The 13,818-nt window shown below is 43.0% G+C and overlaps 1 protein-coding gene across 4 annotated transcripts in view; it reads right to left on the reverse strand.

The window, feature by feature from the left end:
• khdrbs3 (KH domain containing, RNA binding, signal transduction associated 3) overlaps positions 1–13,818 on the reverse strand; it is a 409,578-nt gene that overhangs the window by 187,085 nt on the left and 208,675 nt on the right. For all 4 annotated transcript variants that reach the window (XR_015078969.1, XR_015078968.1, XM_085992466.1 and 1 more), the window contains exons 3-4: positions 13,535–13,651; positions 7,173–7,319 (exon numbers count right to left, since the gene is read on the reverse strand). Coding sequence is in view for 2 of the 4 variants with exons in the window: in XM_085992466.1 (XP_085848592.1) it covers positions 7,173–7,319; positions 13,535–13,651 (264 nt within the window). In the remaining 2 variants the exon portion in view is untranslated. The remainder of the gene's footprint in view (positions 1–7,172; positions 7,320–13,534; positions 13,652–13,818) is intronic.

Consider the following 13,818-nt stretch of genomic DNA (forward strand, 5'->3'; position numbering starts at 1 on the left):
CCCTCACCTCCACCCCCAAAACCCATGAGCAGCTGTAGGCTCTTTACTTGCCGTGGCCTGCTCTCGCCTGACAAGAAGCCAAGCCCGTCAATCAGGCTGACGTTTAGGCGGGGATCCTGTTAAAAAAAAGTTCAAACTCCACAACATGTAGCCCGAAACTCTGCCCGAATGAGTTCTGCTATTGTCCTGGCCAACATTGCCCCCTCCTCCACCACCACCAACTGCAGATCATTTGGTCATTCGACCATTTGATGCTTGTGGAACATTGCTGTGGGCAATGGTTCCACATTTGCATGCGTAACACTGACTACTGTTAAAAGAAATCAATTTATTGCCATCTGCTTTGGGATGTGATGAGGTGCTCTATAGTGCAAGATATTGCTTTTATTTCTTTCTATTAAATCCAAAAATCAAGGTAACCAAAAATGGTGGGGAACCAAGGGTCTGATGAGGGTGAGGAACGTAACGTAATTAATATAAGTAGAGAAAAAGTACTAGAGAAACTAATGGGACTAAAAGCCGACAAATCCCCTGGACCTGATGACCCACATCCTAGTGTTCTAAAAGAGGTGGCTGAAGAGATAGTGGATGCATTGGTTTTGATCTTCCAAAATTGTCACAAAACATATTTAAAAGTTCTTTATCTGAATGCACGCAGCATTCGTAACAAAATAGACGAGTTGATGGTACAAATAACTACACATGGGTATGATCTGGTGGTCATTACAGAAACATGGCTGCGAGGTGACCATGACTGGAAACTAAACATCCAGGGGTATTTGACGATTAGGAAGGACAGACAGGAAGGAAAGGGAGGTGGGGTGGCTATGTTAATCAAGGATGGAATCACTGCAATACTGAAAAATGATATTGGGTCAAAAGATCAGGATAGTGAAACAGTTTGGGTGGAGATAAGGAATAATAAGGGGAAAAAGTCACTAGTGGGCGTAGTCTATAGGCTTCCTAACAGTTGCAACTCTATTGGTCGGAGTATAAATCAGGAAATAGTTGGGGCTTGTAATAAGGGAACAGCTATAATCATGGGAGATTTTAACTTTCATATTGACTGGACAAATCAAATTGGGCAGGGCAGCCTTGAGGAAGAGTTCATAGAGTGCATTAGGGACGGGTTCCTTGAGCAGTATGTTACTGAACCAACCAGGGGGCAGGCAATCTTAGATCTGGTCCTGTGTAATGAGACAGGATTAATAAAAAATGTCCTAGTAAAGGATCCCCTTGGAATGAGTGACCATAACATGGTTGAATTTCAAATTCAGTTGGAGGGTGAGAGAGTTGGATCTCAAACCAGCATACTAAGCTTAAATAAAGGAGACTATGAAGGTATGAGAGCAGAGTTGACTAAAGTGGACTGGGAAAATAGATTAAGGTGTAAGACGGTACATGAGCAGTGGTGTACATTCAAGGAGATATTTCACAACTTTCAAGAAAAATATATTCATCTGAGGAAAAAGGGGCGTAAAAGAAAAGACAGCCATCTGTGGCTAAGTAAAGTAATAAAGGACAGTATCCGACTGAAAACAAGGGCATATAAAGTAGCCAAATCTAGTGGGAGGATACAAGATTGGGAAGCATTTAAAAGCCAGCAAACAATAACTAAAAGATTAATTAAGAAAGGGAAGATAGATTATGAAAGTAAACTAGCAAAAAATATAAAAACAGGTAGCAAGAGTTTCTACAGTTATATAAAAAGAAAAAGGGTGGCTAAAGTGAATGTTGGTCCCTTAGAGGACGAGACCGGGAAATTAGTAGTGGGGAACATGGAGATGGCAAATACGCTGAACAAATATTTTGTATCAGTGTTTACAGTAGAGGACACTAAAAATATCCCAACACTGGACAAACAGGGGGCTATAGGGGGGAGGAGCTAAACACGATTAAAATCACTAAGGAGATGGTACTCGGTAAGATAATGGGACTTAAGGCGGATAAATCCCCTGGACCTGATGGCTTACATCCTAGGGTCTTGAGAGAAGTAGCGGTAGGGATTGCAGATTGTAATTTTCCAAAACTCCCTGGATTCAGGAAAGGTCCCAGCAGATTGGAAAACTGCTAATGCCCTTATTTAAAAAGGGAGGTAGACAAAAGGCTGGAAACTATAGACCAGTTAGCCTAACATCTGTGGTTGGTAAAATGTTGGAGTCCATTATTAAGGAAGCAGTAACAGGACATTTGGATAAGCATAATTTAATCGGACAGAGTCAGCATGGTTTTATGAAGGGGAAATCATGTTTGACAAATTTGCTCGAATTCTTTGAGGACGTAACAAACAGGGTGGATAAAGGGGAACCAGTGGATGTGGTGTATTTGGACTTCCAAAAGGCATTTGACAAGGTGCCACACAAAAGATTACTGCACAAGATAAAAAATCACGGGATTGGGGGTAATACAGGAAACTTTGTGCTATCCGGCACCCACGGGACCGAGCTGCTGCCGTTGCCTCAACACTTCCGGATAGACCAGCGTCAATGTTATCAGATAGGAGCTTTTCATCTCCGTATCTGACAACAAAGACTGTTGATTAGCAACAGCTTGTCAACACTCGGCCTGTGGCTTGGCAGCGTCTCTGAAGCTGTTGCTAAGACACAGAGACACCTTCCAGAGCCTGCCGTATCTGACCACAAACACTGTTGCTCAGCAACAGCTTGTAAACACTCGGCCCAGTAGCTTGGAAGCGTCTCTGAAGCTGTTGCTAAGCTACAAAGACGCTTTCCAGAGCCTGCCTGTGAAAAGAATGCTAGAAGAAAAAAAACCTAACCAAAACGGCTGCTGATTTCTGCCGTTAGATCGAAGCTGCCGGATATTCAACCTCCGGATAGCACAAAGTTTCCTGTATACTGGCATGGGTGAAAGATTGGCTATCGAACAGAAAACAGAGAGTGGGGATAAATGGTTCATTCTCGGGTTGGCAATCAGTAACTAGTGGTGTTCCGCAGGGGTCAGTGCTAGGACCCCAACTCTTTACAATCTATATTAACGATTTGGAGGAGGGGACCAAGTGCAACGTATCCAAGTTTGCCGACGATACAAAGATGGGAGGGAAAGCAGTGAGTGAGGAGGACATAAAAAACCTGCAAAAGGACATAGACAGGCTAAGTGAGTGGGCAGAAATTTGGCAGATGGAATATAATGTTGGAAAGTGTGAGGTTATGCACTTTGGCAGAAAAAAATCAAAGAGCAAGTTATTATCTAAATGGAAAGAAACTGCAAAGTGCTACAGTACAAAGGGATCTGGGGTTCCTGGTGCATGAAACACAGAAGGTTAGTATGCAGGTACAGCAGGTGATCAGGAAGGCCAATGGAATCTTGGCTTTTATTGCAAGGGGGTTGGAGTATAAAAGCAGAGAAGTCTTGCTTCAGTTATACAGGGTACTGGTGAGGCCACACCTGGAATACTGCGTACAGTTTTGGTTTCCATATTTAAGAAAATATATACTTGCTCTCGAGGCAGTTCAGAGAAGGTTCACTCGGTTGATTCCGGAGATGAGGGGGTTGACTTATGAGGAAAGGTTGAGTAGGTTGGGCCTCTACTCATTGGAATTCAGAAGAATGAGAGGCGATCTTATCGAAACATATAAGATTGTGAGGGGGATTGATCGGGTGGATGCGGGGAGGATGTTTCCACTGATGGGTGAGACTAGAACTAGGGGGCATAATCTTAGAATAAGGGGCTGCCGTTTCAAAACTGAGATGAGGAGAAACTTCTTCACTCAGAGGGTAGTAAATCTATGGAATTTGCTACCTCAGAGAGCTGTGGAAGCTGCAACATTAAATAAATTTAAAACGGAGATAGACAGTTTCCTAGCTGATAAGGGAATTAGGGGTTACGGGGAGCGGGCAGGAAAGTGGACGTGAGTCTAGGTTCGGATCAGCCATGATCCTATTGAATGGCGGAGCAGGCCCGAGGGGCCGTATGGCCTATTCCTGCTCCTACTTCTTATGTTCTTACGTAAAATTCCCTAGATTCTACAATGGTCCCAGTGGATTGGAAGGTCACAAATGTAACACTGCTATTCAAGAAAGGAGGGAGAGAAAAAACAGGGAACTACAGGCCAGTTAGCCTGACATTAATCATCGAGAAAATGCTGGAATCCATTTTTAAGGAAGTGGTATCAGGGCACATGATTAGGCAGAGTCAACATGGTTTTATGAAAGGGAATTAGTCTTTGACAAATTTATTAGAGTTTTTTGTGGATGTAACTAGCAGGGTAGATAAAGGGGAACCAGTGGATGCAGTATATTTGGATTTCCAAAAGGCATTCAATAAGGTGCCACATAAAAGGTTATTACATAAGATTAGGGATCACGGGGTTTGGGGTAATATATTAGCATGGATAGAGGATTGGTTAACAGACAGAAAACAGAGAGTAGGGATAAACAGATCTTTTCAGGTTGGCAGGCTGTAATTAGTGGGGTGCCACAAGGATCAGTGTTGGGGCCTCAGTTATTTACACTCTATATTAATGACCTAGATAAAGGGACCAAGTGTAATGTAACCAAGTTTGCTGATGTTACAAAGCTAGGTGGGACAGTAAGCTGTGAGGAGAACACAAAGGCCACAATTTTGCCAGCGCTCAGAGGGCGAGTTTGGAGGTGGGTCAAAGGTTAAAATTGTTTTGATTGATGGCGGGTTGCAATCCCGCCATCAACCCGCCTCCAAACAACTTTCCCAAGTGTCGGGTCCCCGATTTGCAAATGGACCCGACACCTAGCGGCAGGAAGAGGATTAAAGGCAATTACCTGCCTATTAACAGGTAGTTGCCAGCCTATTTTTTTAAATTTTGCTGCTTCTGGCTCGGGTTTCCTGACGTCCATACACCATGCCAGGTAAGTGCGGCGTGCTGTGAATCTGCTGTAATGTTTCTGGATTGATGACAGCTGCAAAAATGGTGTGAAGGATCCAATATTGCACATGGTGAGTCTCAGAGGAAAGAAAATGTTGGGAACTGCATTTTTAATACATTTACACTTTTCTTTAGGTTACAAGTTTTTAAATCCATGTTCAGTGCCACCTCATTCGGAGAACCTCTCTCACCAGTGAGAGATCGCTTCTGCTACCTCACCTGCAGCTGCCATCTATTCCAGCTCATTGGACAGCCTGGGTGCAAAAGGTCACCTTTGTGCAGTGACTGTCAGTGTTTTCAGCACCTCAATGCTGTCAAACACTGAGAAATCAACTGTCAAAATAAAATTGTGCGTGGTCCCTTTAAGGAAACCGGTAGATGACGCATCATCAAATGACGTCATCTGACCCGCTTCCTGTTAATTGGCCGGCAAGCCTGCAGGGTGGGCTTAACAAGGTCAATCAAGGCAAATTCACGTCTGTGGGCTGGATGCAGCTAGTGGGCGGGACTGGAAACCGGAAACCACCTGACCCGCACCCAACCTGCCTCCATTAATAAAATCGCGGCCAGAGAGTCTACAAAGGGATATAGATAGACTAAGTGAGTGGGCAGTTAGGTGGCAGATGGAGTATAATGTAGGGAAATGTGAGGTTATTCACTTTGGTAGGAAGAATAGAAAAACAGAATATTTTTTAAATGGTGAGAATCTTTCAAATGTTGGTGTTCAGAGAGATTTGGGTGTCCTCGTGCAAGAAACACAGAAAGCTAGCATGCAGGTACAGCAAGCAATAAGGAAGGCAAATGGCATGTTGGCCTTTATTGCAAGGGGGTTGGAGTATAAGAGTAAGGAAGTTTTGCTACAATTGTACAGGGCCTTGGTGAGGCCATACCTGGCGTACTGTGCAGAGTTTTGGTCTCCTTATCCAAGGTAAGATATACTTGCCTTGGAGGCGGTGCAACAAAGGTTCACTAGATTGATTCCTGGGATGAGAGGGCTGTCCTATGATGAGAGATTGTGTAGAATGGGCCTATACTTTCTGGAGTTTAGAAGAATGAGAGGTGATCCCATTGAAACATACAAGATATTGATGGGGATTGACAGGGTAGATGCTGAGAGATTGTTTCCCCTGGCTGGAGTGTCTAGAACTAGGAGGCATAGTCTCAGAATAAGGGGTAGGCCATTTAAGACTGAGGTGAGGAGGAATTTCTTCACTTAGAGGGTTGTGAATCTTTGGAATTCTCTGCCCCAGAGGGCTGTGCATGCTGAGTGTTTGAGTATATTCAAGGCTGATAGATTTTTGGACTCTAGGGGAATCAAGGGATATGGAGATCGGGCGGGAAAGTGGAGTTGAGGTCGATGATCAGCCATGATCTTATTGAATGGCGGAGCAGGCTCGAGGGGCTGTATGGCCTATTCCTGCTCTTATTTCTTATGTTCTTATGTAATGAAACTGATGCATCCTGACTGACTAACAGTTCACCAGTGTAAGTTCAGTTCCTTTCTTCTATTGGACTCACTCACATCTACAATCTACTTCTTCCAAAGATGCAATCTATAATATTGTTTAAACAACAGCAACTATTATGCATTTAATGCAAGAAATCGTCCTAAGGCACTTCATACAAGAGAGGTGACTGAGCAAGGAGAGAATTTAGGAAGGATTGTTGAAGGCAGTCAACAAAATAGGTTTTGAGGAGGTTTTTGAAAGATGAGAAGCAGCAAGGCAAAAAGATCTAATGAGGGAGTTCCAGAGAGCAAGCCCAAACAGCATCACCATTAACAAGCGTAAATTGAAAATAATTAAGCAGGAAAAATGGACTGAGATTGGATACGCCTAATTTGCACTCATTTACTAAGCCAGCCAATCTTTTGCTTAGGTTTTGTACTGGCCCATCAGTTCACAGTTAATCATATTACAATTTATAATAACCCGATGATGTGGTTTAGATAAAGTAAGAAGGGAACTAAGGTGGAATTTTTCCCACAAAAAGGGCAATAGAATTGTGGAACAAGTTACCAGTGAAGAGGTCAGTGAATAGCATAAATGGGCTTGAGGTGATGAGATGTGTTTCTGGAGAGAAGGCAAAGAGGGATATGGTGAGGAGGGTTGTGAATCTTTGAAGGCAAAGAGGGATATGTGGGCCTATCTAGTTTGTTGGAGCTAATGGCATTTTTTTGTTCTTAAAAATTCTCATTTCCTTATGTATTCTTAGAATTATTACATGTTCAAATTATAATTCACAAACAAAGCAAAAAAAATGCATCTATATGAAACTTAAAAATGTGTGAAGAACAATTTGAATACCGACCGGTATGAGAAACTTCTTCACTTCCTCTAGAGCATGTCCCATTCTTGCGTAGGCCTCCGATGGTGGAGCAAATACTTCAATCAATACATGCAGGTCCTCATTAAGATGTGCATATTTAGATTCTCCACTCTTCCTTAGCTCCTCTTCCTTAAAAAGATGGGAAGGGGAAAAACAAAGAAGCCCATTAGCCAGTTTTTTAATCACCACACCAACATCAGATCTAGACCTTCAAAGTGACTGCTGACCGTACGTTCAACTACTTTTTTCATTCACTCTTGTTTAGCATATACTGTATTTGGTAAAATTTTAAGCTCTCTCTACTACAGAAATGCGTCTAAAGAACAGATATCTGCAATAAAGCCGAAGGTTGGCAGTACTGTAGAATCTATCCCTTTTACATTTTAGGTTGGATTTCAGAGCACTGGAAAACAAACACATAAATTGGGATGTACAAACTTTCCAATATAGAGCTGTTTGAAAGCTATGGCCAACAACCAATTTCCGACAGCAGTATCTTTCCCAATGGTAGATAATTCGGACGGTCAGGAAAGGTAATAGCCTCTGTGTCTGGCGGCAACCTCTATATTTGCTATTATAACTGCTGCTGCACCCAAGAGTGCAACACCAACTCATTTACTTTACAGCTCTGTCACTGATGTTACAGGAGCTCTAGAGGGATGTGGGCATTTAGCATTTATTAAATCTAAATGAGCATTTCCTCAAAACATTTTTAACTGCACAGAATGCAGATTCAGCCAGACAGCAGCAGTTTCCTTAATGCCATGACGCCACGCTTATCGAACTGGTACTGTTAGTTAAAGTGGAATCCCATGAAAGCCCCAAGATTATGCGCTTTCAAGGTATAAAAAGTAAGCATTGCAGACCCCAGGAGAACAAAAGGAATAAACTTTCTCACACTATCAAAAGAACTCGCTTTTTCCTCTCCAGCTGGTATACAGTTCCACCGGTGTCCACAGCCTTCCATTATCTAACACAAGTATCCAGTCTTAATTTGAGAATCTAGGTAATAAATTTACCTTGCAGGACTTAACAGTCAAGCACAATCCCTTTCTCATCCAACGTCTACACTAGTGCACTTCTCAGCAGAAGTCATAGGTGCAAGCAATAGTGGGAACCTCGGCTGAATTTTCCACTCACTAATACTTGGGTGCTAAGGACAGATTTAGCGGCCAACTGCTGTCCTGGGGAGACTGCTTAACTCAGCACACCTAGTCTGTATGGATTAATAATACACAAGGCAGTGCCAATATCCACCACACTGTTGAATAAGTAATCCTTAACTTTCCAATTTAAAAGAACCTTTTGCTGTTGAAATTGTAGTCCAGTTAATATGCTATGAAATGGAAGTAACACGTTTTCAGAACAGCAACACAAGTCAAAACTCAAATTGTCATTTTAATTTCCCCAAGAAAGCATTCTTTTTTTTCCATCGTTGGCTTGTTGCAGTCCTGTAGAATGAGAAATGAATCACCATTTTCACTGGGTGAAATTACTTCTTAAATTGTGCTGCAGCCAATTTTATCGGCCTGCATATAGGTCTTTAAAGATGAATTTTGAAGAGTATTCTTTGACAGAGCTGCTTTTTAAGCAAGTTTGTGATATAAAAAAAAAGTAACATTTCCAAACTGGTGAGAGAAAATTTCAGGCCAGAACTAACATACTAACATATTCTTCTATGTTTCTATATTTCTTAAGGTTAAAGGGATCAAGGGATATGGGGAGAAAGCAGGGACAGGGTACTGAATTTGGATGATCAGCCATGATCTCATTAAATGGCAGAACAGGCTCGAGGGGCCGAATGGCCTACTCCTGCTCCTATCTTCTATATTTCTATGTTTCTTAGTATTAAGAGCCTCTGGCACTGCATGCATGCACAGAGACAAAGTTAATTTCATAGTTATCACAAATATAAATGAAAATAAACATTTAATATCACATTTGCTGGTGACTTCAATCACAATCTGCCTTTTGGATGAAAGTTTTTAAAAAATAGATGGAGAGATGCAGTGAAGGAGAATTTCCTTGGCAAAAGGATACTATTCAGTTTCCTTAATATTCCTGTTTTGCTATTGCCGTCTTAGAATGGCAAATCTGTAATTGCCAAAAGCTATCCTCAAAGTCGTCTTTGGGGTTTTTATGCCACCAAAAATCTTGTAGACTGCCAAAGAGATGTTAGGATGGCTCCCTGGCTAAATGCCTACCTTGTATTTAAAAAAATTCTTAATACAAATAATACAAAAACATTTCCATACTCCAAATAGTTAAGAACACTACAATTAGAACACAAATGTGCATATCCCCAAGGACACACTCGGTAGAATTTAAATGCCATTATTCTGTACATTCATTGGTTACTGTATTTGCAGTTATTTCATTCATTGTAAAATCTGCGCCGTAAGTTATACCTTTAACTAGGCTTCAGTGACTGGGGAGCCTCAGGTGCTAGAGGTTTAAGGTGCACTTACATTATAGCAGTGCAGCTGGCTGCAGATGTGCAGTTCTCCAGCCAGTGGACTCCCTCATAAGTTTAAATAGCTGAACATGCAGGGAACAAGTGATAACACAGACCAACAAAAATATTGGTCCACAAATTTAATGCGATGATCTTTACTCTCCAGATGACATGATAGAAGTTACATGCATAACTTTTAAACTAGTTTTATTATATTTATGATGTTTTACCCCTATAAGTTCTGGTTGGGGGAAGGGGGGGGGGGGAAAGAGAGGGCGGTGCATAATTTTAGCTCAATTGGCCAAGCGGGAAACTCAGGGAATCAAGTGGAACTTAGGGGGGAATTTTCCCAGCCCTGGGGAGGCAGGACTGCGGGAAAATGGTAGAAACTGGGAGAAGGTACCAACCCGCCTCCGTGCTATCTTCCCGGGATTCGGGTCCCCGACTCGCGCAGGGACCCATCTCCTCGAGGTGGGAAGAGGATTAGAGCCAATTAACTGCCTGTTAACATGTAGTTAACAGGCAGTTAAGAGGCTTATCCCCATTTTACCCCTGCAAGTGCGGGCTTCCCGACAGCTGCGAACCTCGCCAGGGTCAGCGGGGATGAGAGGGGCCGAAATGTCCGCTGTGGAGGTGAGTGATGGGTGCAAGTGTGGCGAGGTAAGTGTAAAGTGTTAGAAAAAGTTTACTTACCTTTGCTTCTTCCTGCAGGCTTCGGATGTGCCTCATCTCAACGGCAGAGATGACAGAATGGCTGCTGCATTCTCAGATGCAGCAGCCATCTGCTTTCTGCTGAGGAGTGTGTTTTGGTGAGTCTTCAGTACCAGGGCTCATCTTAGAACAGAGATTGTCAGTGTTTGACAGCATCTCAAAGCTGTCAAACGCTGACAATTCATCTGTCAAAAAATTTGAGACCGATGAAACGTCATATGCTGACGTCCTCTGTCACTGGCTTTCCCTTAATTGACCAGCTAAGCCCGCAGGGCGGGTTCAACAAGGTCAATTAAGGGAAAATAGCGTGGGTTCGTCAGACGTCGTTGGGGGCGGGACGGAAACCCAAAAACCAGCAGTCCCACCCCCAACGACAAAATCCAGCCCTTAGTTTTACAGCCCACCCAATATTACTCTCCAGTGGCTTCAATGGAGAGAAAAATCGAGCAGGATGTAAAATCACCATTATACCTGATCTGGTCAATGTACTGGCAGGCGGGTTAGGTAAAAATTGACCCCCTATTCTATTGCACTTAAAAACATAGGCTTCAATTTTTACGGTGAGGGGCAGGGGGTGGGGGGGGGTAGAGAAAGGGTGCGTAGGAGCCCGATAGCGAGTGTCGTACCCAGCAAGGTTGGGGCACGGCCTCATTTGAATAAATATTTGCAGAGTCCCGCCCAACACCCAGCCAGATTGACCACCTAGATGGCAAGCGGGAATGTGACTTCAGCCGGGAACCATGTGAACGATCCGCAGTAGTCAGTGGCTGGTGGGGATTCCCTCGCATCGTGTTGGGAGGAGAGGCCAGGTTTTAATTTCAGTCAACAATCGGGGGAATGCTGGTGCCAGAGATTCCCTGAAAATTGTGGGGATGCCAAGGCTGAGGAGGCCCAAGGAGTCCTTAAGGGGCCTAGGGGAGCACACCTGCGCTACCTGGCCAACAAGGATTTCAAAGACAGGCAAAGTCTTAAAACTTACCCGGGCCTCTTCTGGCCAGTTGGCTCCTTCTGCCATGTTGCTGCTGCCAGACAGCCCCTGCATGGACCTTAAAATTACGGTGCGGTGCTGGTGACATCATTGGGCCGTGACTAGGATTTTAACCCCTTACCCGCCCGTCCGGGGGGTGGGGACATTAAATATTGAGGCCATTATATCAGAAATAACTAGAAAATTACATATTTGACTGTATTCATGAATGGGTGAAATAAAAGGCTTTCAGGATACTTTAAAAAGACAGCCACAAACACTTTAATTATCATCCTTTTGTATTATTACAGATACTTCAGGTAACTAATTGAGTATTTTTGTTTAAATACTGAGTGTCAGTAATATTATTGTGGGCACTGCTTTAGAAGGTGGTACTGATACCTGACTGTGCAAGACTGAATTAGCCTACACAGTTGATGGCAAAGCAGACCCCAGTTGTGACTACGGGCTAAATTTTCCTCCGCTATACTGTCCGACCTGAATTTCTTTCCCTTTCCCGCGCAGGAACCTGAACACAAGCAACCACACTGCATGTAAATGACAGCAGGGAGGAGCTCTGGGTGCCTGTCTGGTATTAAATCAAAGACAAGTGCTAATAATCTTAATAGACAGTTGTAAGAAATTACTGTAAGAATGGTGTAAACTAATCTTCCATTCTATTTACTTCAACTAATATTTCAGAATAGTATGTCAGAACTACAGACCTGTTAGCCTCACATCAGTAGTTGGGAAAATGCTGGAATCTATTATAAAGGATGCAATAACTGGGCACTTAGAAACTAATAGTAAAATTGGGCAGAGTCAACATGGATTTATGAAAGGGAAATCCTGTTTAACAAACCTATTGGAGTTCTTTGAGGATGTAACTAGTGGAGTAGACAAAGGGGAACCAGTAGAAGTGGTGTATCTAGATTTTCAGAAGGCCTTCGATAAGGTCCCACACAAGAAGTTGGTGAACAAAATTAGGGCACATGGAATTGGGGGTAATATACTAGCATGGATTGAGAATTGGTTAACAGACAGAAAACAAAGAGTAGGGATAAATGAGTATTTTTCAGGATGGCAGGCTGTGACGAGTGGGGTACCGCAAGGATCGGTGCTTGGGCCTCAGCTATTCACAATCTATATCAATGATTTGGATGAGGGGACTAAATGTAACATTTCCAAATTTGCTGATGATACAAAGCTAGGTGGCAGTGTCAGTTGCGAAGAGGATGTGAAGGGGCTTCAAGGTCATCTCGACAGACTCTGAGTGGACGAGAACATGGCAGATAGAATATAATGTGGATAAATGTGAAGTTATCCACTTTGGTAGAAAAAACAGAAAGGCAGAGTATTTCCTAAAGGGTGAAAGATTGGGGAATGCAGATGCTCAAAGGGATCTGGGTGTCCTTGTACACGAGTCACTGAAAGTGAATGTGCAGGTGCAGCAAGCCATTAGGAAGGCAAATGGTATGCTGGCCTTCATTACAAGAGGATTTGAGTACAGGAGTAAAGAAGTCTTACTCCAATTATATAGGGCCTTGGTGAGACCACACCTGGAGTACGGTGTACAATTTTGGTCTCCTTACCTAAGGAAGCATATACTTGCCATAGAGGGAGGGCAACGAAGATTCACGGGATTGATTCCTGGGATGGCGGGACTGTCGTATGAGATTGAGTAAACTAGGCCTGTATTCTCTTGAATTCAGAAGAATGAGAGGGGATCTCATTGAAGCATACAAAATTATTACAGGGCTTGATAGGATGGATGCTGGGAGAATGTTTCCCTTAGCTGGGGAGTCTAGAACCAGGGGCCACAGCCTCAAGATAAAGGGTAGGCTATTCAGGACTGAGATGAGAAGAGATTTCTTCACAGAGGTTGGTGAATCTTTGGAATTCTCTACCCCAGAGGGCTGTGGAGGCTCAGTCATTGGGTATATTCAAAGCAGAAGTCGATAGATTTCTGACTAGTAAGGGCATCAAGGGATATGGCGATAGGGCTGGTAAATGGGGTTGAGGCAGAAGATCAGCCATGATCTCACTGAATGGCGGAGCAGGCTCGAAGGGCCGAATGGCCTACCCCTGCTCCTATTTCTTATGTTCTTAGAAACAATTTGAGACAACAGATGGGGAAGGGGAGGAGCAAAGAGGGAAAAAAAGAGCACTGATAAACTGTCCTTTTGAGCTACAAATGTTACCAAACCTTACCTTTGCTTTGTCCCGCATGGATCCTTTACCCAAAATGGACATTTTTGTCAGCGTTTCTTCCTGTAACCTCTTCAAAGAATTACCACGTGGGCCCAACAGTTTACCGACAAAGTTAAACTACAATGAGGAAAAAAAAAAATCGTATTACTTCACAGATATAGTTATTAGAAAAAGAATATCCTGAAGTTCAGTGAGTTATCAGTATAGCTAGTGCAAGATTCTCTTTAAAAAAAAAATCAAGTGCCAACCAAAAGCCCCAAACTTTCCTCACTCAAGAAATAGTT

The sequence above is a fragment of the Somniosus microcephalus genome, chromosome 7, assembly GCF_052327205.1.
Source record: "Somniosus microcephalus isolate GS21.2 chromosome 7, FLI_Smic_1.0, whole genome shotgun sequence".
Taxonomy (NCBI): Eukaryota; Metazoa; Chordata; class Chondrichthyes; order Squaliformes; family Somniosidae; genus Somniosus; species Somniosus microcephalus.